Genomic DNA, 26,661 nt, shown 5'->3' on the forward strand with positions numbered 1-26,661 from the left:
AAACCCAAAAATTTAAATTTTTTTTTACATTTTTGGGGATTTTTTGAGATTTTTTTTAGGGCATTTTTCAGTTTTATTCATTTTTTTTTTAATTTTTCAGAATTTTTAAAGATTTTTTCATAAATTTTTGGGCAATTTTTTTAGAATTTTGGGGGAATTTTTTTTAATTTTTTTTTTAAATTTTTTGGAGACATTTTTGGAAATTTTTTTTTAATTTTTTGTGATTTTTTTCCTGGCTGAGTTTCTATGGAAAATTCTGAATTTTCACCAGATCCTGGCTGAATTTTGGGGCAAATTCTGGCATTTTTAATCTTGAATTTTTAATATTTAAATTTTACCAGATCCTGGTTGGGTTTTTGTGGAAAATTCTGGAATTTTTCATGAATCCTGGTTGGGTTTTTATGGAAAATTCTGGAATTTTAAATTTTTAATTTTTACCAGATCCTGACTGGATTTTTATGGAAAATTCTGAATTTTTAATCTTGAATTTTTAAAAGATCTTGGCCAGTTTTGTATGGAAAATTCTGAATTTTTAATGGATCCTTCCTGGTTTTTGGGGCAAATTCTGGGGTTTTTAATCTTGAATTTTTACCAGTTCCAGATTGGTTTTATGGAAAATTCTGGAATTTTTATCTTCAATTTTTAACAAATCCAGGTTGGTTTTTATGGAAAATTCTGGGATTTTTGTTTTCAAATTTTTAAAAGATGTTGGCCAGTTTTGGATGGAAAATTCTGAATTTTTAATGGATCCTGGCTGAGTTTTGGGACAAATTCTGGGATTTTTAATCTTGAATTTTTACCAGATCCTGGTTGGGTTTTATGGAAAATTCTGGGATTTTTAATCTTTAATTTTCAATCTTGAATTTTTACCAGATCCTGACTGAGTTTAATGGAAAATCCTGGGATTTTTACCAGATCCTGACTGGGTTTTTATGGAAAATTCTGAATTTTCAATCTTGAATTTTTACCAGATCCTGGTTGGGTTTTATGGGAAATTCTGGAATTTTAAATCTTGAATTTTTACCAGATCCTGACTGGATTTTTATGGAAAATTCTGAATTTTTAATCTTCAATTTTTAACAAATCCTGGTTGGTTTTTATGGCAAATTCTGGGATTTTAAATCTTGAATTTTTAATCTTGAATTTTTATCAGATCCTGGTTGGGTTTTATAGAAAATTCTGGAATTTTAAATTTTTAATTTTTACCAGATCCTGGCTGAGTTTTTGAGGCAAATTCTGGGGTTTTTAATCTTGAATTTTTACCAGTTCCAGATTGGTTTTATGGAAAATTCTGAATTTTTAATCTTCAATTTTTAACAAATCCTGGTTGGGTTTTATGGAAAATTCTGGGATTTTCAATTTCAAATTTTTAAAAGATATTGGCCAGTTTTTTATGGAAAATTCTGAATTTTTAATGGATCCTGCCTGGTTTTTGGGGCAAATTCTGGGGTTTTAATCTTGAATTTTTATCAGATCCTGGTTGGGTTTTATGGAAAATCCCAGGATTTTTAATCTTGAATTTTTACCAGATCCTGGTTGGGTTTTATAGAAAATTCTGGAATTTTAAATTTTTAATTTTTACCAGATCCTGACTGGATTTTTATGGAAAATTCTGAATTTTTAATCTTGACTTTTTACCAGATCCTGGTTGGGTTTTTGAGGCAAATTCTGGAATTTTTATTCTGTAATTTTTACCAGATCCTGACTGGATTTTTATGGAAAATTCTGGGATTTTCAATCTTGAATTTTTAAAAGATCTTGGCCAGTTTTGGATGGAAAATTCTGAATTTTTAACGGATCCAGGCTGGTTTTTATGGCAAATTCTGAAATTTTTAATCTTCCATTTTTAACAAATCCTGGTTGGGTTTTTAAGGGAAATTCTGGAATTTTCAATCTTGAATTTTCACCAGATCCAGATTGGTTTTATGGAAAATTCTGAATTTTCAATCTTGAATTTTTACCAGATCCTGGCTGGGTTTTTCTGGAAAATTCTGGAATTCTGGAATTTTGAATTTTTCCCAGATCCCGGCTGAGTTTTTGAGGCAAATTCTGGGATTTTCAATCTTTATTTTTTATAAATAATCTTCAATTTTCACCAGATCCTGGTTGGGTTTTTGAGGAAAATTCTGGGATTTTTAATCTTGAATTTTTAATCTTGAATTTTTAAATGATCTTGGCCAGTTTTGGATGGAAAATTCTGAATTTTTACCAGATCCTGACTGGGTTTTATGGAAAATTCTGAAATTTTTAATCCTGAATTTTTACCAGTTCCTGGTTGGTTTTTATGGAAAATTCTGGGATTTTTAATCTTCAATTTTTACCAGCTCCTGGTTGGGTTTTATGGAAAATTCTGGAATTTTTAATCTTTAATTTTCAATCTTGAATTTTTACCAGATCCTGGCTGAGTTTAATGGAAAATCCTGGGATTTTTACCAGATCCTGATTGGTTTTTTATGGAAAATCCCAGGATTTTTAATCTTGAATTTTTACCAGATCCTGGTTGGGTTTTTATGGGAATTTCTGGAAGTTTTAATCTTGAATTTTCACCAGATCCAGATTGGTTTTATGGAAAATTCTGAATTTTAAATCTTGAATTTTTCCCAGATCCTGACTGGATTTTTATAGAAAATTCTGGAATTTTAAATTTTTAATTTTTACCAGATCCTGACTGGATTTTTATGGAAAATTCTGAATTTTTAATCTTGAATTTTTAAAAGATCTTGGCCAGTTTTGTATGGAAAATTCTGAATTTTTAATGGATCCTTCCTGGTTTTTGGGGCAAATTCTGGGGTTTTTAATCTTGAATTTTTACCAGTTCCAGATTGGTTTTATGGAAAATTCTGAATTTTTAATCTTCAATTTTTAACAAATCCTGGTTGGGTTTTATGGAAAATTCTGGGATTTTTATTTTCACATTTTTAAAAGATATTGGCCAGTTTTGTATGGAAAATTCTGAATTTTTAATGGATCCTTCCTGGTTTTTGGGACAAATTCTGGGGTTTTTAATCTTGAATTTTTACCAGATCCTGGTTGGGTTTTTATGGGAAATTCTGGGATTTTCAATCTTTATTTTTTATAAATAATCTTCAATTTTGACCAGATCCTGGTTGCCTTTTTTCTGGAAAATTCTGGCATTTTTTATCTTGAATTTTTACCAGATCCTGGTTGGGTTTTATGGGAAATTCTGGGATTTTTAATCTTGAATTTTTAATCTTGAATTTTTACCAGATCCCAGCTGGTTTTTATGGGAAATTCTGGGATTTTAAATTTTTAATTTTTACCAGATCCTGACTGGGTTTTATGGAAAATTCTGAATTTTTAATCTTGAATTTTTACCAGATCCTGGCTGAGTTTTGGGGCAAATTCTGAATTTTTAATCTTGAATTTTTACCAGCTCCTGGTTGGGTTTTACGGGAAATTCTGAAATTTTTAATCTTCCATTTTTAACAAATCCTGGTTGGGTTTTTAAGGGAAATTCTGGAATTTTCAATCTTGAATTTTCACCAGATCCAGATTGGTTTTATGGAAAATTCTGAATTTTCAATCTTGAATTTTTACCAGATCCTGGCTGGATTTTTCTGGAAAATTCTGGAATTTTGAATTTTTCCCAGATCCCGGCTGAGTTTTTGAGGCAAATTCTGGGATTTTCAATCTTTATTTTTTATAAATAATCTTCAATTTTGACCAGATCCTGGTTGCCTTTTTTCTGGAAAATTCTGGCATTTTTTATCTTGAATTTTTACCAGATCCTGGTTGGGTTTTATGGGAAATTCTGGGATTTTTAATCTTGAATTTTTAATCTTGAATTTTTACCAGATCCCAGCTGGTTTTTATGGGAAATTCTGGGATTTTAAATTTTTAATTTTTACCAGATCCTGACTGGATTTTTATGGAAAATTCTGAATTTTTAATCTTGAATTTTTAACAAATCCAGGTTGGGTTTTTATGGAAAATTCTGAATTTTTAATGGATCCAGGCTGGTTTTTATTGAAAATTCTGGGGTTTTTAATCTTGAATTTTTCCCAGATCCTGGTTGGGTTTTATGGAAAATTCTGAATTTTTAATCTTCAATTTTTAACAAATCCAGGTTGGTTTTTATGGGAAATTCTGGGATTTTTGTTTTCAAATTTTTAAAAGATCTTGGCCAGTTTTTCTATGGAAAATTCTGAATTTTTAATGGATCCTTCCTGGTTTTTGGGGCAAATTCTGGGATTTTTAATCTTGAATTTTTATCAGATCCTGGTTGGGTTTTATAGAAAATTCTGGAATTTTAAATTTTTAATTTTTACCAGATCCTGACTGGATTTTTATGGAAAATTCTGAATTTTTAATCTTGACTTTTTACCAGATCCTGGTTGGGTTTTTGAGGCAAATTCTGGAATTTTTATTCTGTAATTTTTACCAGATCCTGACTGGATTTTTATGGAAAATTCTGGGATTTTCAATCTGGAATTTTTAAAAGATCTTGGCCAGTTTTGTATGGAAAATTCTGAATTTTTAACGGATCCAGGCTGGTTTTTATGGCAAATTCTGGGATTTTTATCTTGAATTTTTAACAAATCCTGGTTGGGTTTTTAAGGGAAATTCTGGAATTTTAAATCTTGAATTTTCACCAGATCCAGATTGGTTTTATGGAAAATTCTGAATTTTCAATCTTGAATTTTTACCAGATCCTGGCTGGATTTTTCTGGAAAATTCTGGAATTTTGAATTTTTCCCAGATCCCGGCTGAGTTTTTGAGGCAAATTCTGGGATTTTCAATCTTTATTTTTTATAAATAATCTTCAATTTTCACCAGATCCTGGTTGGGTTTTTGAGGAAAATTCTGGGATTTTTAATCTTGAATTTTTAATCTTGAATTTTTAAATGATCTTGGCCAGTTTTGGATGGAAAATTCTGAATTTTTACCAGATCCTGACTGGGTTTTATGGAAAATTCTGAAATTTTTAATCCTGAATTTTTACCAGTTCCTGGTTGGTTTTTATGGAAAATTCTGGGATTTTTAATCTTCAATTTTTACCAGCTCCTGGTTGGGTTTTATGGAAAATTCTGGAATTTTTAATCTTTAATTTTCAATCTTGAATTTTTACCAGATCCTGGCTGAGTTTAATGGAAAATCCTGGGATTTTTACCAGATCCTGATTGGTTTTTTATGGAAAATCCCAGGATTTTTAATCTTGAATTTTTACCAGATCCTGGTTGGGTTTTTATGGGAATTTCTGGAAGTTTTAATCTTGAATTTTCACCAGATCCAGATTGGTTTTATGGAAAATTCTGAATTTTAAATCTTGACTTTTTCCCAGATCCTGACTGGATTTTTATAGAAAATTCTGGAATTTTAAATTTTTAATTTTTACCAGATCCTGACTGGATTTTTATGGAAAATTCTGAATTTTTAATCTTGAATTTTTAGAAGATGTTGGCCAGTTTTGTATGGAAAATTCTGAATTTTTAATGGATCCAGGCTGGTTTTTGGGGCAAATTCTGGGGTTTTTAATCTTGAATTTTTACCAGTTCCAGATTGGTTTTATGGAAAATTCTGGAATTTTTAATCTTTAATTTTCAATCTTGAATTTTTACCAGATCCTGGTTGGTTTTTATGGGAAATTCTGGAATTTTTAATCTTGAATTTTTACCAGTTCCAGATTGGTTTTATGGAAAATTCTGGAATTTTTAATCTTCAATTTTTAACAAATCCTGGTTGGTTTTTATGGAAAATTCTGGGATTTTTATTTTCAAATTTTTAAAAGATGTTGGCCAGTTTTTATGGAAAATTCTGAATTTTTAATGGATCCAGGCTGGTTTTTATGGCAAATTCTGGGATTTTTAATCTTGAATTTTTACCAGATCCTGGTTGAGTTTTTGGGACAAATTCTGGGGTTTTTAATCTTGAATTTTTACCAGATCCTGGTTGGGTTTTATGGGAAATTCTGGGATTTTTAATCTTGAATTTTTAATCTTGAATTTTTACCAGATCCCAGCTGGTTTTTATGGGAAATTCTGGGATTTTAAATTTTTAATTTTTACCAGATCCTGACTGGATTTTTATGGAAAATTCTGAATTTTTAATCTTGAATTTTTAACAAATCCAGGTTGGGTTTTTATGGAAAATTCTGAATTTTTAATGGATCCAGGCTGGTTTTTATTGAAAATTCTGGGGTTTTTAATCTTGAATTTTTCCCAGATCCTGGTTGGGTTTTATGGAAAATTCTGAATTTTTAATCTTCAATTTTTAACAAATCCAGGTTGGTTTTTATGGGAAATTCTGGGATTTTTGTTTTCAAATTTTTAAAAGATCTTGGCCAGTTTTTCTATGGAAAATTCTGAATTTTTAATGGATCCTTCCTGGTTTTTGGGGCAAATTCTGGGATTTTTAATCTTGAATTTTTATCAGATCCTGGTTGGGTTTTATAGAAAATTCTGGAATTTTAAATTTTTAATTTTTACCAGATCCTGACTGGATTTTTATGGAAAATTCTGAATTTTTAATCTTGACTTTTTACCAGATCCTGGTTGGGTTTTTGAGGCAAATTCTGGAATTTTTATTCTGTAATTTTTACCAGATCCTGACTGGATTTTTATGGAAAATTCTGGGATTTTCAATCTGGAATTTTTAAAAGATCTTGGCCAGTTTTGTATGGAAAATTCTGAATTTTTAACGGATCCAGGCTGGTTTTTATGGCAAATTCTGGGATTTTTATCTTGAATTTTTAACAAATCCTGGTTGGGTTTTTAAGGGAAATTCTGGAATTTTAAATCTTGAATTTTCACCAGATCCAGATTGGTTTTATGGAAAATTCTGAATTTTCAATCTTGAATTTTTACCAGATCCTGGCTGGATTTTTCTGGAAAATTCTGGAATTTTGAATTTTGAATTTTTCCCAGATCCCGGCTGAGTTTTTGAGGCAAATTCTGGGATTTTCAATCTTTATTTTTTATAAATAATCTTCAATTTTCACCAGATCCTGGTTGGGTTTTTGAGGAAAATTCTGGGATTTTTAATCTTGAATTTTTAATCTTGAATTTTTAAATGATCTTGGCCAGTTTTGGATGGAAAATTCTGAATTTTTACCAGATCCTGACTGGGTTTTATGGAAAATTCTGAAATTTTTAATCCTGAATTTTTACCAGTTCCTGGTTGGTTTTTATGGAAAATTCTGGGATTTTTAATCTTCAATTTTTACCAGCTCCTGGTTGGGTTTTATGGAAAATTCTGGAATTTTTAATCTTTAATTTTCAATCTTGAATTTTTACCAGATCCTGGCTGAGTTTAATGGAAAATCCTGGGATTTTTACCAGATCCTGATTGGTTTTTTATGGAAAATCCCAGGATTTTTAATCTTGAATTTTTACCAGATCCTGGTTGGGTTTTTATGGGAATTTCTGGAAGTTTTAATCTTGAATTTTCACCAGATCCAGATTGGTTTTATGGAAAATTCTGAATTTTAAATCTTGAATTTTTCCCAGATCCTGACTGGATTTTTATAGAAAATTCTGGAATTTTAAATTTTTAATTTTTACCAGATCCTGACTGGATTTTTATGGAAAATTCTGAATTTTTAATCTTGAATTTTTAGAAGATGTTGGCCAGTTTTGTATGGAAAATTCTGAATTTTTAATGGATCCTTCCTGGTTTTTGGGGCAAATTCTGGGGTTTTTAATCTTGAATTTTTACCAGTTCCAGATTGGTTTTATGGAAAATTCTGAATTTTTAATCTTTAATTTTCAATCTTGAATTTTTACCAGATCCTGGTTGGTTTTTATGGGAAATTCTGGAATTTTTAATCTTGAATTTTTACCAGTTCCAGATTGGTTTTATGGAAAATTCTGGAATTTTTAATCTTTAATTTTCAATCTTGAATTTTTACCAGATCCTGGCTGAGTTTAATGGAAAATCCTGGGATTTTTACCAGATCCTGGTTGGGTTTTTATGGAAAATTCTGAATTTTCAATCTTGAATTTTTACCAGATCCTGGTTGGTTTTTATGGGAAATTCTGGAATTTTTAATCTTGAATTTTTACCAGATCCTGACTGGGTTTTTATGGAAAATTCTGAATTTTTAATCTTCAATTTTTAACAAATCCTGGTTGGTTTTTATGGAAAATTCTGGGATTTTAAATCTTGAATTTTTAATCTTGAATTTTTATCAGATCCTGGTTGGGTTTTATAGAAAATTCTGGAATTTTAAATTTTTAATTTTTACCAGATCCTGACTGAGTTTTTGAGGCAAATTCTGGGGTTTTTAATCTTGAATTTTTACCAGTTCCAGATTGGTTTTATGGAAAATTCTGAATTTTTAATCTTCAATTTTTAACAAATCCTGGTTGGGTTTTATGGAAAATTCTGGGATTTTTAATTTCACATTTTTAAAAGATATTGGCCAGTTTTGTATGGAAAATTCTGAATTTTTAATGGATCCTTCCTGGTTTTTGGGGCAAACTTTGAGATTTTTAATCTTGAATTTTTACCAGATCCTGGTTGGGTTTTATAGAAAATTCTGGAATTTTAAATTTTTAATTTTTACCAGATCCTGACTGGATTTTTATGGAAAATTCTGAATTTTTAATCTTGAATTTTTAACAAATCCAGGTTGGGTTTTTGAGGCAAATTCTGGAATTTTTATTCTGTAATTTTTACCAGATCCTGACTGGATTTTTATGGAAAATTCTGGGATTTTCAATCTGGAATTTTTAAAAGATGTTGTCCAGTTTTGGATGGAAAATTCTGAATTTTTAATGGATCCTGGTTGAGTTTTTGAGGCAAATTCTGGGATTTTTAATCTTGAATTTTTACCAGATCCTGGTTGGGTTTTTGGGGCAAATTCTGGGATTTTCAATCTTGAATTTGTAAAAGATGTTGGCCAGTTTTGTATAGAAAATTCTGAATTTTTAATCTTGAATTTTTACCAGATCCTGGTTGGGTTTTATGGAAAATTCTGGAATTTTAAATTTTTAATTTTTTACCAGATCCTGGCTGAGTTTTTGAGGCAAATTCTGGGATTTTCAATCTTTATTTTTTCATCTTGGATTTTTGCCAGATCCTGCCTGGTTTTCATGGCAAATCCCAGGATTTTGAGCAGTTCCTGGTTGGTTTTCATGGAAAATTCTGAATTTTTCATCTTGCATTTTTATCAGATACTGGCTTAGTTTTTATGGAAAATTCTGTATTTTTAATGGATCCTGGTTGGGTTTTATGGCAAATTTTGGGATTTTGAGCAGTTCCTGCCTGGTTTTTATGGAAAATTCTGGGATTTTTAATGAATCCTGGCCTGGTTTTGATGGCAAATTTTGGGATTTTGAGCAGTTCCTGGCTGGTTTGTATGGAAAATTCTGAATTTTTAATGGATCCAGGTTGGGTTTTTATGGCAAATTTTGGGATTTTTACCAGCTCCAAGCTGGTTTTGATGGCAAATTTTGGGATTTTGAGCATTTCCTGCCTGGTTTCTATGGCAAATTTTGGGATTTTGAGCATTTCCTGCCTGGTTTTTATGGCAAATTTTGGGATTTTGAGCATTTCCAGGCTGTTTTTTGATGGAAATTTCCAGAATTTGCACTCCCACTGCTGCCTTTCCTCTTGATGTTCTCCAGCAGCTGCTCCTGGCCTGGTTTCTATGGCAAATTCTGAATTTTTAATGGATCCGGGCCTGGTTTTTATGGCAAATTTTGGGATTTTGAGCAGTTCCTGGCTGGTTTTTATGGAAAATTCTGGGATTTTTAATGGATCCTGGCCTGGTTTTGATGGAAAATTCTGAATTTTTAATGGATCCTGGCCTGGTTTTTATGGCAAATCCCAGGATTTTGAGCATTTCCTGCCTGGTTTTTATGGAAAATTCTGAATTTTTAATGGATCCTGGTTGGGTTTTATGGCAAATCCCAGGATTTTGAGCAGTTCCTGGCTGGGTTTTATGGCAAAATCTGAATTTTTAATGGATCTTGGCCTGGTTTTTATGGCAAATTTTGGGATTTTGAGCATTTCCTGCCTGGTTTTTATGGCAAATTTTGGGATTTTGAGCATTTCCTGCCTGGTTTCTATGGCAAATTTTGGGATTTTGAGCATTTCCAGGCTGTTTTTTGATGGAAATTTCCAGAATTTGCACTCCCACTGCTGCCTTTCCTCTTGATGTTCTCCAGCAGCTGCTCCTGGCCTGGTTTTATGGAAAATTCTGAATTTTTAATCTTGAATTTTTACCAGATCCTGGTTGGGTTTTATGGAAAATTCTGGAATTTTAAATTTTTAATTTTTACCAGATCCTGACTGAGTTTTTGAGGCAAATTCTGGGATTTTCAATCTTTATTTTTTCATCTTGGATTTTTGCCAGATCCTGCCTGGTTTTCATGGCAAATCCCAGGATTTTGAGCAGTTCCTGGTTGGTTTTTATGGAAAATTCTGAATTTTTAATCTTGCATTTTTATCAGATACTGGCTTAGTTTTTATGGAAAATTCTGTATTTTTAATGGATCCTGGTTGGGTTTTATGGCAAATTTTGGGATTTTGAGCATTTCCTGCCTGGTTTTATGGAAAATTCTGGGATTTTTAATGAATCCTGGCCTGGTTTTGATGGCAAATTCTGAATTTTTAATGGATCCTGGCCTGGTTTTGATGGCAAATTTTGGGATTTTGAGCATTTCCTGGCTGGTTTGTATGGAAAATTCTGAATTTTTACCAGATCCTGGCCTGGTTTTTATGGCAAATTTTGGGATTTTGAGCAGTTCCTGGCTGGGTTTTATGGCAAAATCTGAATTTTTAATGGATCCGGGCCTGGTTTTTATGGCAAATTTAGGGATTTTGAGCATTTCCAGGCTATTTTTTGATGGAAATTTCCAGAATCTGCACTCACACTGGTGACTTTCCTCTTGATGTTCTCCAGCAGCTGCTCCTGGCCTGGTTTCTATGGCAAATTCTGAATTTTTAATGGATCCTGGTTGGGTTTTATGGAAATTTTGGGGTTTTGAGCAGTTCCTGGCTGGTTTCTATGGAAAATTCTGAATTTTTAATGGATCCTGGCCTGGTTTTTTTCTGGAAATTTCCAGAATCTGCACTCACACTGGTGACTTTCCTCTTGATGTTCTCCAGCAGCTGCTCCTGCCCCCGCAGGAAGAACGGGTGCTGGAATTCGGTGTCGTCCTTGTCCGGCTTCACCAGCCCCCCCTGCTCGATGTGCACAACCTTCCTGAAACCGTCTGAAATGGGGGAAATAAGGGGGGAAATAAGGGGGTTAAATGGGGGAAAATATGGGGAAATAGAGGGGAAAATATGGGGGAAATTAGGGGGGAATATTGGGGAAATATGGGGAAAATATTGGGGGAAATATGGGGGAAATATGGGGAAATACGGCATAAATATGGGGTAAATATGGGCTAAATATGGGGGAAAATGGGAGAAAATATGGGGGAAATATTGGGTAAATTAGGGGGATAATATTGGGGGAAATATGGGGAAATATTGGGGGAAATATGGGGGAAAATATGGGGAAATATTGGGGAAATATGGGGGGAAATATGGGGGAAATATTGAGGGAAATATGGGGGTAAATAGGGGGTAAATATGGGGGAAATATTGGGGGAATATGGGGTAAATATGGGGAAAAATGGGGTAAATGGGGAAAATATGGGGAAATATTGGGGGAAATATGGGGGAAATATGGGGGAAATATGGGGGAAATAGGGGATAAATATGGGGGTAAATATGGGGGTAAATATGGGGGTAAATGGGGGAAAATATGGGGGAAATATGGGGGAAAACATGGGGGAAATATTGGGGGAAATATGAGGGAAATATTGGGTAAATTAGGGGGATAATATTGGGGGAAATATGGGGAAATATTGGGGTAAATATGGGGAAAATATGGGGGAAATTAGGGGGATAATATTGGAGGAAATATGGGGGAAAATATGGGGAAATATTGGGGAAATATGGGGGGAAATATGGGGGAAATATTGGGGAAATATGGGGGAAATATTGGGCGAAATATTGGGGGAAACAGTGGGGGAAATATGGTGGAAATATTGGGGAAAATACGGGGGAAATAGGGGGATAATATTGGGGAAATATGGGGGAAATATGGGGAGAAATAGTGGGGGAAATATGGGGAGAAATATGGGGGTAAATATGGGGGTAAATATTGGGGGAATATTGGGGGAAAATGGGGGGAAATATTGGGAAAACATTGGGGGAAATAGGGGGGAAATATTGGGGTTAAATATGGTGTAAATATGGGGAAAATAGGGGGGGAAATATGGGGAAATATTGGGGGAAATATGGGGGAAACAGTGGGGAAAAAGGGGTAAATAGGGGGTAAATATGGGGGAAAATATGGGGGAAATATTGGGGGAAATATGGGGGAAATATGGGGGAAATAGGGGGAAACAGTGGGGGAAACAGTGGGGAAAATGGGGGAAATATGGGGGAAATATTGGGGGAAATATTGGGGTAAATATTGGGGGAAATATGGGGAAATATGGGGGTAAATATGGGGGAAAATATGGGGGAAAATATGGGGGAAATTAGGGGGATAATATTGGGGGAAATATGGGGGAAAATATGGGCAAATATTGGGGAAATATGGGGGGAAATATGGGGGAACTATTGGGGTAAATATGGGGGAAATATGGGGGAAATACGGGGGTAAATGGGGGAAATATGGGGAAATATGGGGTAAATATTGGGGGAAATATGGGGTAAATATTGGGTAAATAAGGGGAAATATTGGGGGAAAAATGGGGGAAATATGGGGAAAATATGGGGGAAAAATTGGGGGAAATATGGGGGAAATATTGGGGAAATAAGGGGGTAAATGGGGTAAATATGGGGGAAAATATGGGGAAAATAAGGGGAAAACAGTGGGGGAAATAGGGGGGAAATATTGGGAGAAATATGGGGGTAACATTGGGAAAACAGTGGGGGAAATAGGGGGGAAATATTGGGGGAAATAGGGAGGTAAATATGGGGGAAATATGGGGGAAATATTGGGGGAAAATGGGGGGAAATATGGGGAAAATATGGGGGAAAACAGTGGGGGAAATAGGGGGGAAATATTGGGGTTAAATATGGGGGAAATATTGGGGAAACAGTGGGGAAATATTGGGGAAATATGGGGGAAATATGGGGGAAATAAGGGGAAAATATTGGGGGAAATATGGGGGAAATATTGGGGAAATATTGGGGGAAACATTGGGGGAATATGGGGGAAATATTGGGGGAATATGGGGGAAATAGTGGGGAAAATGGGGGTAAATATGGGGTAAATATGGGGGAAAATATGGGGGAAATATTGGGGTAAATGGGGGGAAATATGGGGGAAATATGGGGGAAATATCTGGGAAAAATACAGGAAAAAATGGGAAAAAATGGGGGAAATATGGGGAAAATAAGGGGAAAAATGTGGAAAAATTGGGAATGAATGGGGAAAAATCTGGGGAAATTATGGGGATCATATGGGAAAAATCTGGGAAAAAATCCGGGAAATATGGGGAAAAATGGGAATAAATGGGGAAAAATCTGGGGAAAATATAGGGAACATATGGAAAAAAATCTGGGAAAAAATCCGGGAAAAAATGGGGAAGAATCTTGGAATAAATGGGGAAAAATGGGAATAAAAGGGGAAAAATATGGGGAAAATCTGGGAAAAAATCCAGGAAAAAATCTGCGAGAAAATTGGATAAAAAATCAGGAATAAATGGGAAAAAAAAAATCAGGAATGGGAAAAAAAAAAAATCAGGAATAAATGGGAAAAAACCAGGAAAAAATTGGGAAAAAATCAGGGAAGAAATCCAGGAAAAAATGGGAAAAAATGGGAAAAAATCTGGAAATAAATGGGGAAAAATGGGGAAAAATCTGGGAAAAATTGGAACAAATCCAGCAACAAATGGGGAAAAATCTGGGAAAAATATGGGGAACATATGGGAATAAATCTGGGAAAAAATCCAGGAAAAAATGGGAAAAAAATTGGGAAAAAATCGGGGAAAATCTGGGAATAATGGGGAAAAATCTTGGGAAACATATGGAAAAATGGGGAAAAATTGGGAATAAATGGGGAAAAAATGGGAATAAATGGGAAAATGTTGGGAATAAATGGGAAAAAGGGAAAATCCGGGAATTCTGGGTTTCCCATTGATGGGAAGGGCTCGGAATTCCCGGGGATTTGGGGATTTTGGGATTCTGGCACCACCCGGTGGCGGCTGAGGGGAAATGGGGAAAATCCAGAAAAAATGGGAATAAATCCGGGAAAAAATCTGGGAAAAATCTGGGAAAAACGGGGAAAATATGGAAAAAAATCTGGGAAAAATCCAGGAATAAATGGGAAAAAATATGGGAAAAATCTAGGAATAAATGGGGAAAAATCCAGGAATAAATCTGGGAATAAGTGGGAAAAAAATCTGGGAATAAATGTCAATAAATGGGGAAAATCTGGGAATAATGGGGAAAAATCTGGGAAAATGGGAATAAATGGGAACAAATCCAGTAATAAATGGGAAAAAATCTGGGAAGAAATCCAGGAAAAAAATTGGGAAAAAATTTGGGAATAAATGGGGAAAAATCCGGGAAAAAATGGGAATAAATGGGGAAAAATATGGGAAAAATTGGAATAAATGGGAACAAATCCAGGAAAATGGGGAAAAATGGGAAAAATCCGGGAAAAAAATCAGGAATAAATGGGAATAAAATGGGGAAAAATGGGAAAAAAAAGGAAAATGTCTGGGAGAAATGGGGAAAAATCTGGGAACAATATTGGGAATATATAGGAAAAAATCTGGGAAAAAATGTGGAAGAAAAACGGGAAAAATGGGAAAAAAACTGGGAAAAATACGGGGAAAAAAACTGGGAAAAAAGGGAATAAATGGGAAGAAATCCAGGGAAAAATGGGAATAAATGGGAACAAATCCAGTAAAAATGGAGGAAAATCCGGGAATAAATGGGGAAAAATCTGGGGAGCATATGGGAAAAAATCTGGGAAAAAAATCGGGAAAAAATGGGGAAAAAATGGGAATAAATGGGAAAAAAACTGGGAAAAAATCTGGGAATAAATGGGAAAAATGGGGAAAAATCTGGGGAAAATCTGGGAATAAATCTGGGAAAAAATCTGGGAGGAAATTGGAAAAAATTCAGGAATCAATGGGGAAAACTTCAGAATAAATGGGAAAAATGGGAAAAAATTGGGAATAAATGGGAAAAAATCCAAGAAAAATGGGAAGAAATCAGGGAAGAAATCCAGGAAAAAATGGGGGAAAAATTGGGAAAAAAATCTGGGAATAAATGGGAATAAAATGGGGAAAAAATGGGAAGAAATGGGAAGAAATCTGGGGGAAAATGGGAATAAATGGGAACAAATCCAGTAAAAAATGGAGAAAAATCCGGAAATAAAGGAGAAAAAATCTGGGGAAAATATGGAAAAAATCCGGGAAAAATCCGGGAAAATATGGGGAAAAAAAAAAAGGGAATAAATGGGGAAAAATCTGGGAATAAATGGGGAAAAATATGGGGAAAATGGGAATAAATGGGAATAAATCCAGGAAAAATGGGAATAAATGGGAAAAATCCAGGAAAATGGGAATAAATCCGGGAAAAAATCCAGGAATAAATCTGGGAATAAGTGGGAAAAAATCTGGGAATGAATGTCAATAAATGGGGAAAATCTGGGAATAATGGGGAAAAATCTGGGAAAATGGGAATAAATGGGAACAAATCCAGTAATAAATGGGGAAAAATCTGGGAAAAATGGGAAGAAATCAGGGAAGAAATCCAGGAAAAAAATTTGGGAAAAAATTTGGGAAAAATCTGGGAAAAAATGGGGAAAAATGGGGGGAAAAATCTGGGAATAAATCTGGGAAAAAATGGGAAAATCTGGGAAAAATGGGAATAAATGGGGAAAAATATGGGGAATAAATGGGAAAAAATCTGGGAAAAAATTCAGGAAAAATGGAAAAAAATCTGGGGAAAATCCAGGAATAAATAGGGAAAAATGGGGAAAAAACCGGGAATAAATAGGGAAAAAATGGGAATTTTTTCCCAGATTTTTTCCCATTTATTCCCAGATTTATTCCCAGATTTTTTCCCATTTATTCCCAGATTTTTTTCTCATTTATTTCTGCATTTTTCCAATTTTTCTGCATTTTTCCCTTTTATTCCCAGATTTTTTGTTGATTTTCCCCAGTTATTCCCATTTTTTTCCATTTTATCCCTGGATTTTTCCCATTGATTCCCAAATTTTTCCCACTTTTTCCCCACATTTTTCTCATTTCTTCCCAGATTTTTTCCTCATTTCTTCCCAGATTTATTCCCAGACTTTTTCCCATTTTCCCCATGTTTTCTATTTTTCCCATTTTTTCCCATTTATTTCTATTTTTTCCGGGATTTTGTGGAATTTTCTCTCCCACACCTTGAGCTGCCTGCTGAGCTCATTCCCAAATTCCCAGAAATTCCCAGAATTCCCAGATTTTCCCTGGAATTCCAGGATTTGACTGCCCCAGGATTTTTCCCATTTTTCCCATTTTTTTCGCGCTTTTTCCCCATTTAATCCCAGATTTTTTTCTCATTTATTTCTGGATTTTCCCCCATTTATTCCCAGATTTTTCCCCATTTAATCCCAGATTTTTTTCTCATTTATTTCTGGATTTTCCCCCATTTATTCCCATTTTTTTCATGGACATTTTCCCATTTTTTCCCATTTCTTCCCATTTTTTTTTTTCATGGACTTTCCCATTTTTTCCCATTGATTCCCATTTTTTCATGGACTTTTTCCCATTTTTCCCGGATTTTTTTCTGGGAATAAATGGGGAAAAATGGGAAAAAATCCGGGAGTAAATAGGGAAAAAATGGGATTTTTTTTTCCCAAATTTTTTCCCATTTATTCACGGATTTTTTTGCCATTTATGCCCAGATTTTTCCCCATTTATTCCCAGATTTTCTCCCATTTTTCCCCATTTATTCCCAGATTTTTTTCTCATTTATTTCTGCATTTTTCCAATTTTTCTGCATTTTTCCCTTTTATTCCCAGATTTTTTGTTGATTTTCCCCAGCTATTCCCATTTTTTTCCTGGATTTTTCCCATTTATTCCCAAATATTTTCCCCATTTATTCCCAAATATTTTCCCCATTTATTCCCAAATTTTTCCCCATTTATTCCAATTGTTTTCCCATTTTCCCCCCATTTTTCCCATTTATCCCCAGGTTTTTTTTCTCATTTATTCCCAGATTTATTCCCAGATTTTTTCACTGATTTTTCTCATTAATTCCCATTTTCCCCCATGTTTCCCATTTATTCACAGATTTTTTCTCATTTATTCCCATTCTTTTCTATTTTATTCCGAAATTTCTTCCCATTTATTCCCAAATTTTTCTCTGTGTTTTTCCCATTTATTCCCAATTTTTTTCTCATTTATTCCCAAATTTTTCCCCGTTTATTCCAATTTTTTCCCATATTTTCCCCACATTTTTCCCATTTGTTCCCAGATTTTCTTTTCATTTATTCCCAGATTTTTCCACATTTTTCCCTGGATCTTTTCCCATTTATTCCACATTTTTCCCTGCATTTTTCCCATTTATTCCCAGATTTTCCCTCATTCATTCCCATTTTTCCCAGATTTTTTTGAATTTTCACTCACACACGTTGAGCTGCCTGACAAAGCTGATTCCCAAATTCCCAGAAATTCCCATTTATTCCAATTTATTCCCTGTTTTTTCTGGAATTTTCCCAGGAATACTCACACATGTTGAGCTGCCTGACAAAGCTGATTCCCAAATTCCCATTTATTCCCATTTATTCCATGTTTTTTCTGGAATTTTCCCAGGAATACTCCCACATATTCAGCTGCCTGACAAAGCTGATTCCCCAATTCCCATTTATTCCCAATATTCCATGTTTTTTCCATGTTTTTCCCATGTTTTTTCCATGTTTTTTCAGGAATACTCACACACATTCAGCTGTCTCACAAAGCTGATTCCCCAATTCCCATTTATTCCCAGATTTTGCCCAGAGTTCCCTGTTTTTTCCCTGTTTTTTTAGGAATACTCACACACATTCAGCTGCCTGACAAAGCTGATTCCCAAATTCCAAGATTAATTCCCAATATTCCATGTTTTTTCAGGAATACTCACACATGTTGAGCTGCCTCACAAAGCTGATTCCCCAATTCCCATTTATTCCCATTTATTCCCAGATTTTGCCCAATATTCCATGTTTTTTCAGGAATACTCACTCATATTCAGCTGCCTCACAAAGCTGATTCCCCAATTCCCATTTATTCCCAGATTTTGCCCAGAATTCCATGTTTTTTCCATGTTTTTCCAGGAATACTCACACACATTCAGCTGCCTCACAAAGCTGATTCCCATTTATTCCCATTTATTCCATGTTTTTTCTGGAATTTTCACCCATACTCCCACATGTTGAGCTGCCTCACAAAGCTGATTCCAAATTTCCCAGATTTTGCCCCAAATTCCATGTTTTTTCTGGAATTTTCCCCAATTTCCCAGCCATACTCAGACATATTCAGCTGCCTGACAAAGCTGATTCCCAAATTCCCATTTATTCCCAGATTTTTCTGGAATTTTCCCAGAATTCCCAGCCATACTCACACATATTCAGCTGTCTAACAAAGCTGATTCCCAGAATTCCCCAATTCCCAGATTTATTCCCAATATTCCATGTTTTTTCAGGAATTTTCATCCATACTCACACATGTTGAGCTGTCTGACAAAGCTGATTCCCCAATTCCCAGATTTTGCCCAGAATTCCCTGTTTTTCCAGGAATACTCACACATATTCAGCTGTCTCACAAAGCTGATTCCCAGAATTCCCCAATTCCCAGATTTATTCCCAATATTCCATGTTTTTTCTGGAATACTCACACATGTTGAGCTGTCTCACAAAGCTGATTCCCCAATTCCCAAATTCCCAGATTTATTCCCAATATTCCATGTTTTTTCAGGAATTTTCATCCATACTCACACATGTTGAGCTGTCTGACAAAGCTGATTCCCCAATTCCCAGATTTATTCCCAATATTCCATGTTTTTTCAGGAATTTTCATCCATACTCACACATGTTGAGCTGTCTGACAAAGCTGATTCCCCAATTCCCAGATTTATTCCCAATATTCCATGTTTTTTCAGGAATTTTCATCCATACTCACACATATTCAGCTGTCTGACAAAGCTGATTCCCCAATTCCCAGATTTATTCCCAATATTCCATGTTTTTTCCATGTTTTTCCATCCATACTCACACATATTCAGCTGCCTCACAAAGCTGGCCATGTTGTTGTGTTTGAAGTACTTGGGCAGCACCTCCTTGGAGAACTGGCCCTGGTCAAACACGTGGAAGCTGCTCCCGCTCTGCACCAGAAATGGGGAAAAAACACAAATTTAGGTAATTTTAAAAATATTTCAGGGATTTTTAGGGATTTTTTGGGATTTTTTTGGGATTTTTTGGGATTTTCTGGGATTTTCTGGGGCTTTTCCAGAACAGGCCCTGGTCCCACATGTGGAAGCTGCTCCCACTCTGCACCAAAAATGGGGGAAAAACCACAAATTTAGGCAGTTTATTAAAATATTTTGGGGATTTTTGGGGAATTTTTAGGGATTTTTGGGGAATTTTGAGGAATTTTTGGGGATTTTTTGGGGAATTTTCTGGGATTTTTGGGCCTTTTCAGGGATTGTCTGGAACTGGGCGTGGTCCCACACATGGAAGCTGCTCCCGCTCTGCGACAGAAATGAGGAAAAAACCACAAATTTTGGGAATCTCTAAAAGTATTTTGGGGATTTTGGGGGAATTTTTGGGATTTTTTTGGAATTTTTAGGGATTTTGGGGGAATTTTTAGGGATTTTCTGGGATTTTTTTGGGATTTTCTGGGATTTTTTGGAGAATTTTTGGGGCTTTTCCAGAACTGGCCCTGGTCCCACACGTGGAAGCTGCTCCTGCTCTGCACCAGAAATGGGGGAGAAACAGAAATTTGGGCAATTTTTAAAAATATTTTGGGGATTTGCGGGAATTTTTGGGGATTTGCGGGAATTTTTGGGGATTTTTGGGAATTTTCTGGGATTTTTTGGGGAATTTTCTGGGAATTTTTGGGCCTTTCCAGGAACAGGCCCTGGTCCCACACGTGGAAGCTGCTCCTGCTCTGCGCCAGAAATGGGGAAGAAACAGAAATTTGGGCAATTTTTAAAAATATTTTGGGGATTTTAGGGAATTTTTGGGGAATTTTCTGGGATTTTTTAGGGATTTTCTGGGATTTTTTGGGGCTTTTCCAGAACTGGGCCTGGTCCCACACGTGGAAGCTGCTCCTGCTCTGCACCAAAAATGGGGAAAAAACCATAAATTTGGGCAACTTTTTAAAATATTTTGGGGATTTTAGGGAATTTTTGGGGATTTTTGGGGAATTTTTGGGATTTTTTTTTATTTTTTGGGGAATTTTTGGGGAATTCTTGGGGATTTTCTGGGATTTTTTGGGGATTTTCTGGGATTTTTTGGGGAATTTTTGGGGCTTTTCCAGAACTGGCCCTGGTCCCACACGTGGAAGCTGCTCCCGCTCTGCACCAAAATGGGGAAAAAACCACAAATTTGGGCAATTTGGAAAATATTTTGGGGATTTTAGGGAATTTTTGGGGAATTTTTGGGGAATTTTTGGGATTTTTTGGGGATTTTCTGGGATTTTTTGGGTAAAAAATTTCTGGGATTTTTTGGGCCCTTTTGAGAACTGGCCCTGGCCCCACACGTGGAAGCTGCTCCCGCTCTGCACCAAACATGGGGTAAAAAATACAAATTCAGGCAATTTAAAAAAATATTTTGGGGATTTTAGGGAATTTTTGGGGATTTTTGGGGAATTTATGGGGATTTTCTGGGATTTTTTGGGGCTTTTCCAGAACTGGCCCTGGTCCCACACGTGGAAGCTGCTCCCACTCTGTGCCAAAAATGGGGAAAAAATACAAATTTGGGCAATTTTTTAAAATATTTTGGGGATTTTAGGGAATTTTTGGGGATTTTTTTGGGAATTTTGAGGAATTTTTGGGGATTTTTTGGGGAATTGTCTGGGATTTTTGGGCCTTTTCAGGGATTGTCAGGAACTGGCCCTGGTCCCACACGTGGAAGCTGCTCCTGCTCTGCACCAAACATGGGGAAAAACAGAAATTTGGGGAATTTTTAAAAATATTTTGGGGGTTTTAGGGAATTTTTAGGGATTTTTGGGGAATTTTTGGGATTTTTGGGGAATTTTTGGATTTTTTTTTATTTTTTGGGGAATTTTTGGGGAATTCTTGGTTGTTTTTCTGGGGTTTTTCAGGGATTTTCAGGAACTGGCCCTGGTCCCACACGTGGAAGCTGCTCCCGCTCTGCGCCAAAAATGGGGGAGAAACAGAAATTTGGGGAATTTTTAAAAATATTTTGGGGATTTTAGGGAATTTTTGGGGAATTTTAGGGAATTTCTGGGATTTTTTGGGGATTTTCTGGGATTTTTTGGGGAATTTTTGGGCCTTTTCCAGAACTGGCCCTGGTCCCACACGTGGAAGCTGCTCCCACTCTGTGCCAAAAATGGGGAAAAAACAGAAATTTGGGCAATTTTTAAAAATATTTTGAGGAATTTTGGGGAATTTTGGGGATTTTTGGGGAATTTTTGGGGATTTTTTGGGAATTTTCTGGGATTTTTTGGGGAATTTTTGGGCCTTTGCTGGAACTGGGCCTGGTCCCACACATGGAAGCTGCTCCTGCTCTGCGACAGAAATGAGGGAAAAAATACAAATTTGGGCAATTTGGAAAAATATTTTGAGGATTTGGGGGAATTTTTTGGGAGTTTTGTGGAATTTTTAGGGATTTTTTGGGATTTTATTGGGATTTTCTGGGATTTTTTGGGGAATTTTTGGGCCTTTTCCAGAACTGGCCCTGGTCCCACACGTGGAAGCTGCTCCTGCTCTGCAGCAGAAATGGGGAGAAAACCACAAATTTGGGCAAGGTTGGAAAAATATTTTGGGGATTTGGGGGAATTTTTGGGGATTTTTGAGGAATTTTTGCGATTTTTTAGGGATTTTCTGGGATTTTTTGGGGAATTTCTGGGGCTTTTCCAGAACTGGCCTTGGTCCCACACGTGGAAGCTGCTCCCACTCTGTGCCAAAAATGGGGAAAAAACAGAAATTTGGGCAACTTTGAAAAATATTTGGGGGATTTTGAGGGAATTTTTGGGGAATTTTTTGGGGAATTTTCTGGGATTTTTGGGCCTTTTCAGGGATTTTCAGGAACTGGGCCTGGTCCCACACGTGGAAGCTGCTCCCGCTCTGCACCAAAAATGGGGAAAAACCACAAATTTTGGGAACCTCTAAAAGTATTTTGGGGATTTTGGGGAAATTTTGGGGATTTTTAGGGATTTTTTGGGGATTTTCTGGGATTTTTTGGGGAATATTTGGGCCTTTTTGAGAACTGGCCCTGGTCCCACATGTGGAGGCTGCTCCTGCTCTGCACCAAACATGGGGAAAAACCACAAATTGGGGCAATTTGGAAAAAGATTTTGGGGATTTTTGGGGAATTTTTGGAGAATTTTGGGATTTTTTGGGAATTTTTGAGGCATTTTCTGGGATTTTTGGGGGAATTTTCTGGGATTTTTGGGCCTTTTCAGGGATTGTCTGGAACTGCCCCTGGTCCCACACGTGGAAGCTGCTCCCGCTCTGTGCAGGAAATGGGGAAAAAACACAAATTTGGGCAAATTTGAAAAAGATATCAGGAATTTTTGGGGAATTTTTAGGGATCTTTGGGGAATTTTTAGGGATTTTTGAGGATTTTTTTGGGATTTTCTGGGATTTTTTGGAGAATTTTTGGGGCTTTTCCGGAACTGGCCCTGGTCCCACACATGGAAGCTGCTCCCGCTCTGCGACAGAAATGGGGGAAAAAACAGAAATTTGGGCAACTTTGAAAAACATATCAGGGATTTTTGGGGAATTTTTGGGGAATTTGGGGATTTTTGGGAATTTTTGAGGAATTTTCTGGGATTTTTTGGGGAATTTTCTGGGATTTTTTGGGCCTTTTCAGGGATTTTCCAGAACTGGGCCTGGTCCCACACGTGGAAGCTGCTCCCGCTCTGCACCAAAATGGGGAAAAAACCACAAATTTGGGCAATTTGGAAAATATTTTGGGGATTTTAGGGAATTTTTGGGGAATTTTTGGGGAATTTTTGGGATTTTTGGGGGATTTTCTGGGATTTTTTGGGTAAAAAATTTCTGGGATTTTTTGGGCCCTTTTGAGAACTGGCCCTGGCCCCACACGTGGAAGCTGCTCCCGCTCTGCACCAAACATGGGGTAAAAAATACAAATTCAGGCAATTTGAAAAAATATTTTGGGGATTTTAGGGAATTTTTGGGGATTTTATGGGGATTTTCTGGGATTTTTTGGGGCTTTTCCAGAACTGGCCCTGGTCCCACACGTGGAAGCTGCTACCGCTCTGTGCCAAAAATGGCGAAAAAATACAAATTTGGGCAATTTTTTAAAATATTTTGGGGATTTTAGGGAATTTTTGGGGATTTTTTTGGGAATTTTGAGGAATTTTTGGGGATTTTTTGGGGAATTGTCTGGGATTTTTGGGCCTTTTCAGGGATTGTCAGGAACTGGCCCTGGTCCCACACGTGGAAGCTGCTCCTGCTCTGCACCAAACATGGGGAAAAACCAGAAATTTGGGGAATTTTTAAAAATATTTTGAGGGTTTTAGGGAATTTTTAGGGATTTTTGGGGAATTTTTGGGATTTTTGGGGGATTTTTGGGGGATTTTTTTGGGATTTTTTTTTTTATTTTTTGAGGAATTTTTGGGGAATTCTTGGGGTTTTTCAGGGATTTTCAGGAACTGGCCCTGGTCCCACACGTGGAAGCTGCTCCTGCTCTGCAGAAAAATGGGGAAAAAACAGAAATTTGGGGAATTTTTAAAAAATATTTTGGGGATTTTAGGCAATTTTTGGGAATTTTTGGGATTTTTTGGGATTTTTTTTTGCATTTTCTGGGATTTTTTGGGTAATTTTTGGGCCTTTTCAGGGCTTTTCAGGAACTGGGCCTGGTCCCACACGTGGAAGCTGCTCCCGCTCTGCACCAAACATGGGGTAAAAAATACAAATTCAGGCAATTTTAAAAAATATTTTAGGGATTTTTTGGGAATTTTGTGGAATTTTCTGGGATTTTTTGGGAATTTTTAGGGATTTTCTGGCATTTTTTGGTTTATTCTTGGAATTTTTGGGGAATTTTCTGTAATTTTTTGGAACAGTTTTGGAAATCTTCTGGAATTTTTCGAGAATTTTTGGGGATTTTGGAATTTGCGAGGAATTTTCTGGGATTTTTCCAGGATTTTTTGAGGGGTTTTTTTGGCGTTTTTTGAATTTTCTGGGATTTTTTCAGGATTTTCCTGGATTTTTTGGGGGGTTTTTGAATTTTCAGGGATTTTTTCCAAGATTTTTTCCGGATTTTTTTGAATTTTCTGGGATTTTTTCTGGATTTTTTGGGGAATTTTAGGAAATATTTTTGGAAATTTTCTGGAAGGTTTTCCAGGAATTTTGAGGGAACTTTTGCGAAATTCTGGGATTTTTTGGAGAAATTTGGGATTTTTAGGGATTTTTTGGGCATTTTTTGATTATTTTTAGAATTTTTTGGGATTTTTTTGCAATTTTTTGGAACAATGTTGGGATTTTCTGGAATTTTTAGAGAATATTTGGGAAATTTTTCAATTTTTGGAATTTTTCAGGGAATTTTTGGGGTTTTTGAATTTACTGGGATTTCTTCAGGATTTTTTTTCTGGATTTTTGAATTTTCTGGGATTTTTTCAGGAATTTTTTTTGGGTTTTTTGAATTTTTGGGGATTTTCCCGGGATTTTTTTTTATTTTTTGAGGAATTTCAGGAAATATTTCTGGAAATTTTCTGGAAGTTTTTTTTCAGGAATTTTGGGGGATTTTTGATGGAATTTTGGCAATATTATGGGATTTTGGGGGGATTTTTTTTAGAATTTTTGGGGGATTTTGGGAAAATTTTGGGATTTTTTTTGGAATTTTTTGGGATTTTTGGAGAATTTTTTTGATTATTTTTAGAACTTTGGGGATTTTTTTGCAATTTTTGGAGATTTTTTGGAATTTTTGGGGAATTTTCTGCAACTTTTTGGAACAGTTTTGGAATTTTCTAGAATTTTTAGAGAATTTTTGGAAAACTTTTGAATTTTTGAGGATTTTTTTGGTATTTTGGAATTTGCTGTAATTTTTTGGGAAATTTTTGTAAATATTTCAAGTTTTGGATTTTTTGAGGATTTTTTCAGGAATTTTTTGGTGTTTTGGTATTTTCTGGAATTTTATAGAATTTTTTGAGAATTTTTTAATTTACAAATTTTTTGAGAATTATTTTTGGTGTTTTGGAAGTTTCTGGAATTTTTGGGGAAATTTTTGTAAAATTTTGGAATTTTTGAGGATTTATTCCAGGATTTCTTTTGGGTTTTTGAATTTTCTGGGATTTTTTCCTGGACTTTTCTGGGGAATTTTAAGAAATATTTTTTGAAATTTTCTGGAAGTTTTGCAAAATTTTGGGATTTTTGGGGGATTTTTCTGGGGATTTTGGGAAAATTTTGGGATTTTTTGGAATTTTTTGGGGATTTTTGGAGAATTGTTTTGATTATTTTTAGAATTTTGGGGGGTTTTTGCAATTTTTGGAGATTTTTTTGGAATTTTTGGGAATTTTCTGAAATTTTGGAACAGTTTTAGAATTTTTAGAGAATTTTTGGAAAACTTTTAAATTTTGAAGATTTTTTGGTATTTTGGAATTTTTTGGGAAATTTTTGTAAATTTTTCAAGTTTTGGATTTTTTGAGGATTTTTTCAGGAATTTTTTGGTGTGTTTTGGAATTTTCTGGAATTTTTAGAGAATTTTTTAATTTTTAGAATTTTTGGGGATTTTTTCCAGGTATTTTTTTAATTTTCTGGAATTTTTCCTGAGATTTTTTCAGAATTTTTTTTGATTTTTGAATTTTTTGGGGATTTTTCCTGGACTTTTCCTGGGATTTTTGCATTTTTTTGGAGAATTTTAGGAAATATTTTTGGAAATTTTCGGGATTTTTTCGGGAATTTTGGGGAATTTTGCAGATTTTTTGGGATTTTTGGGAGAATTTTTGCAAAATTCTGGGATTTTTTAGGGAATTTTTTGGAGAATTTTGGGATTTTTTGGGAATTCTCTGGGATTTTTATAATTATTTTTGAATTTTTAGATTTTTTAGGATTTTTTTGAGAATGATTTGGGTTTTTTGGAATTTTCTGGATTTTTTCCCAAGATTTTTTTTGGATTTTAAAAAATTTTTGGGGAAGTTTTTTGGATTTTTTTAGACATTTTCTGGAATTTTTTTTCAGGATCTTTTTTAATTTTAGGTAAATTTTTCAATTTTGGGGGGATTTTTTGCAATTTTCTGGGATTTTGGGGAATCGTTTTGGGAAGTTTTGGATTTTTGGGGAATTTTCTGGAATTTTCACAGAAATTTTTAGATTTTTTCAGATTTTTTTGGGAATTTTCTTTTGTTTATTGAAATTTTCTGAGATTACTTTCAGGCCTTTTTTGACTCTTTGGAATTTTTCGGGGATTTTTTTGATTTATTGGGAATTTTTTGAAAGATTTTGGGGGAATTTTCTGGAATTTTTGGGGCATTTTCTTCTCATTTTGTGAAATTTTGCAGATTT

General features: G+C 35.0%; 1 protein-coding gene across 1 annotated transcript in view; it reads right to left on the reverse strand.

The window, feature by feature from the left end:
- The window catches only part of HSF1 (heat shock transcription factor 1), a gene marked incomplete at its 5' end in the record, with an annotated part of 92,781 nt that extends 73,431 nt beyond the window's left edge, over positions 1-19,350 (reverse strand). The window contains 2 exons of the mRNA XM_071420708.1: positions 11,044-11,180; positions 19,224-19,350. Coding sequence (XP_071276809.1) covers positions 11,044-11,180; positions 19,224-19,350 — 264 coding nt within the window. The remainder of the gene's footprint in view (positions 1-11,043; positions 11,181-19,223) is intronic.
- Between the last annotated feature and the right edge of the window lie 7,311 nt (positions 19,351-26,661).

This window comes from Agelaius tricolor, unplaced genomic scaffold (assembly GCF_023055355.1).
Source record: "Agelaius tricolor isolate 1412-34295 unplaced genomic scaffold, bAgeTri1.0.p SCAF_157, whole genome shotgun sequence".
In the NCBI taxonomy this organism is placed as follows: Eukaryota; Metazoa; Chordata; class Aves; order Passeriformes; family Icteridae; genus Agelaius; species Agelaius tricolor.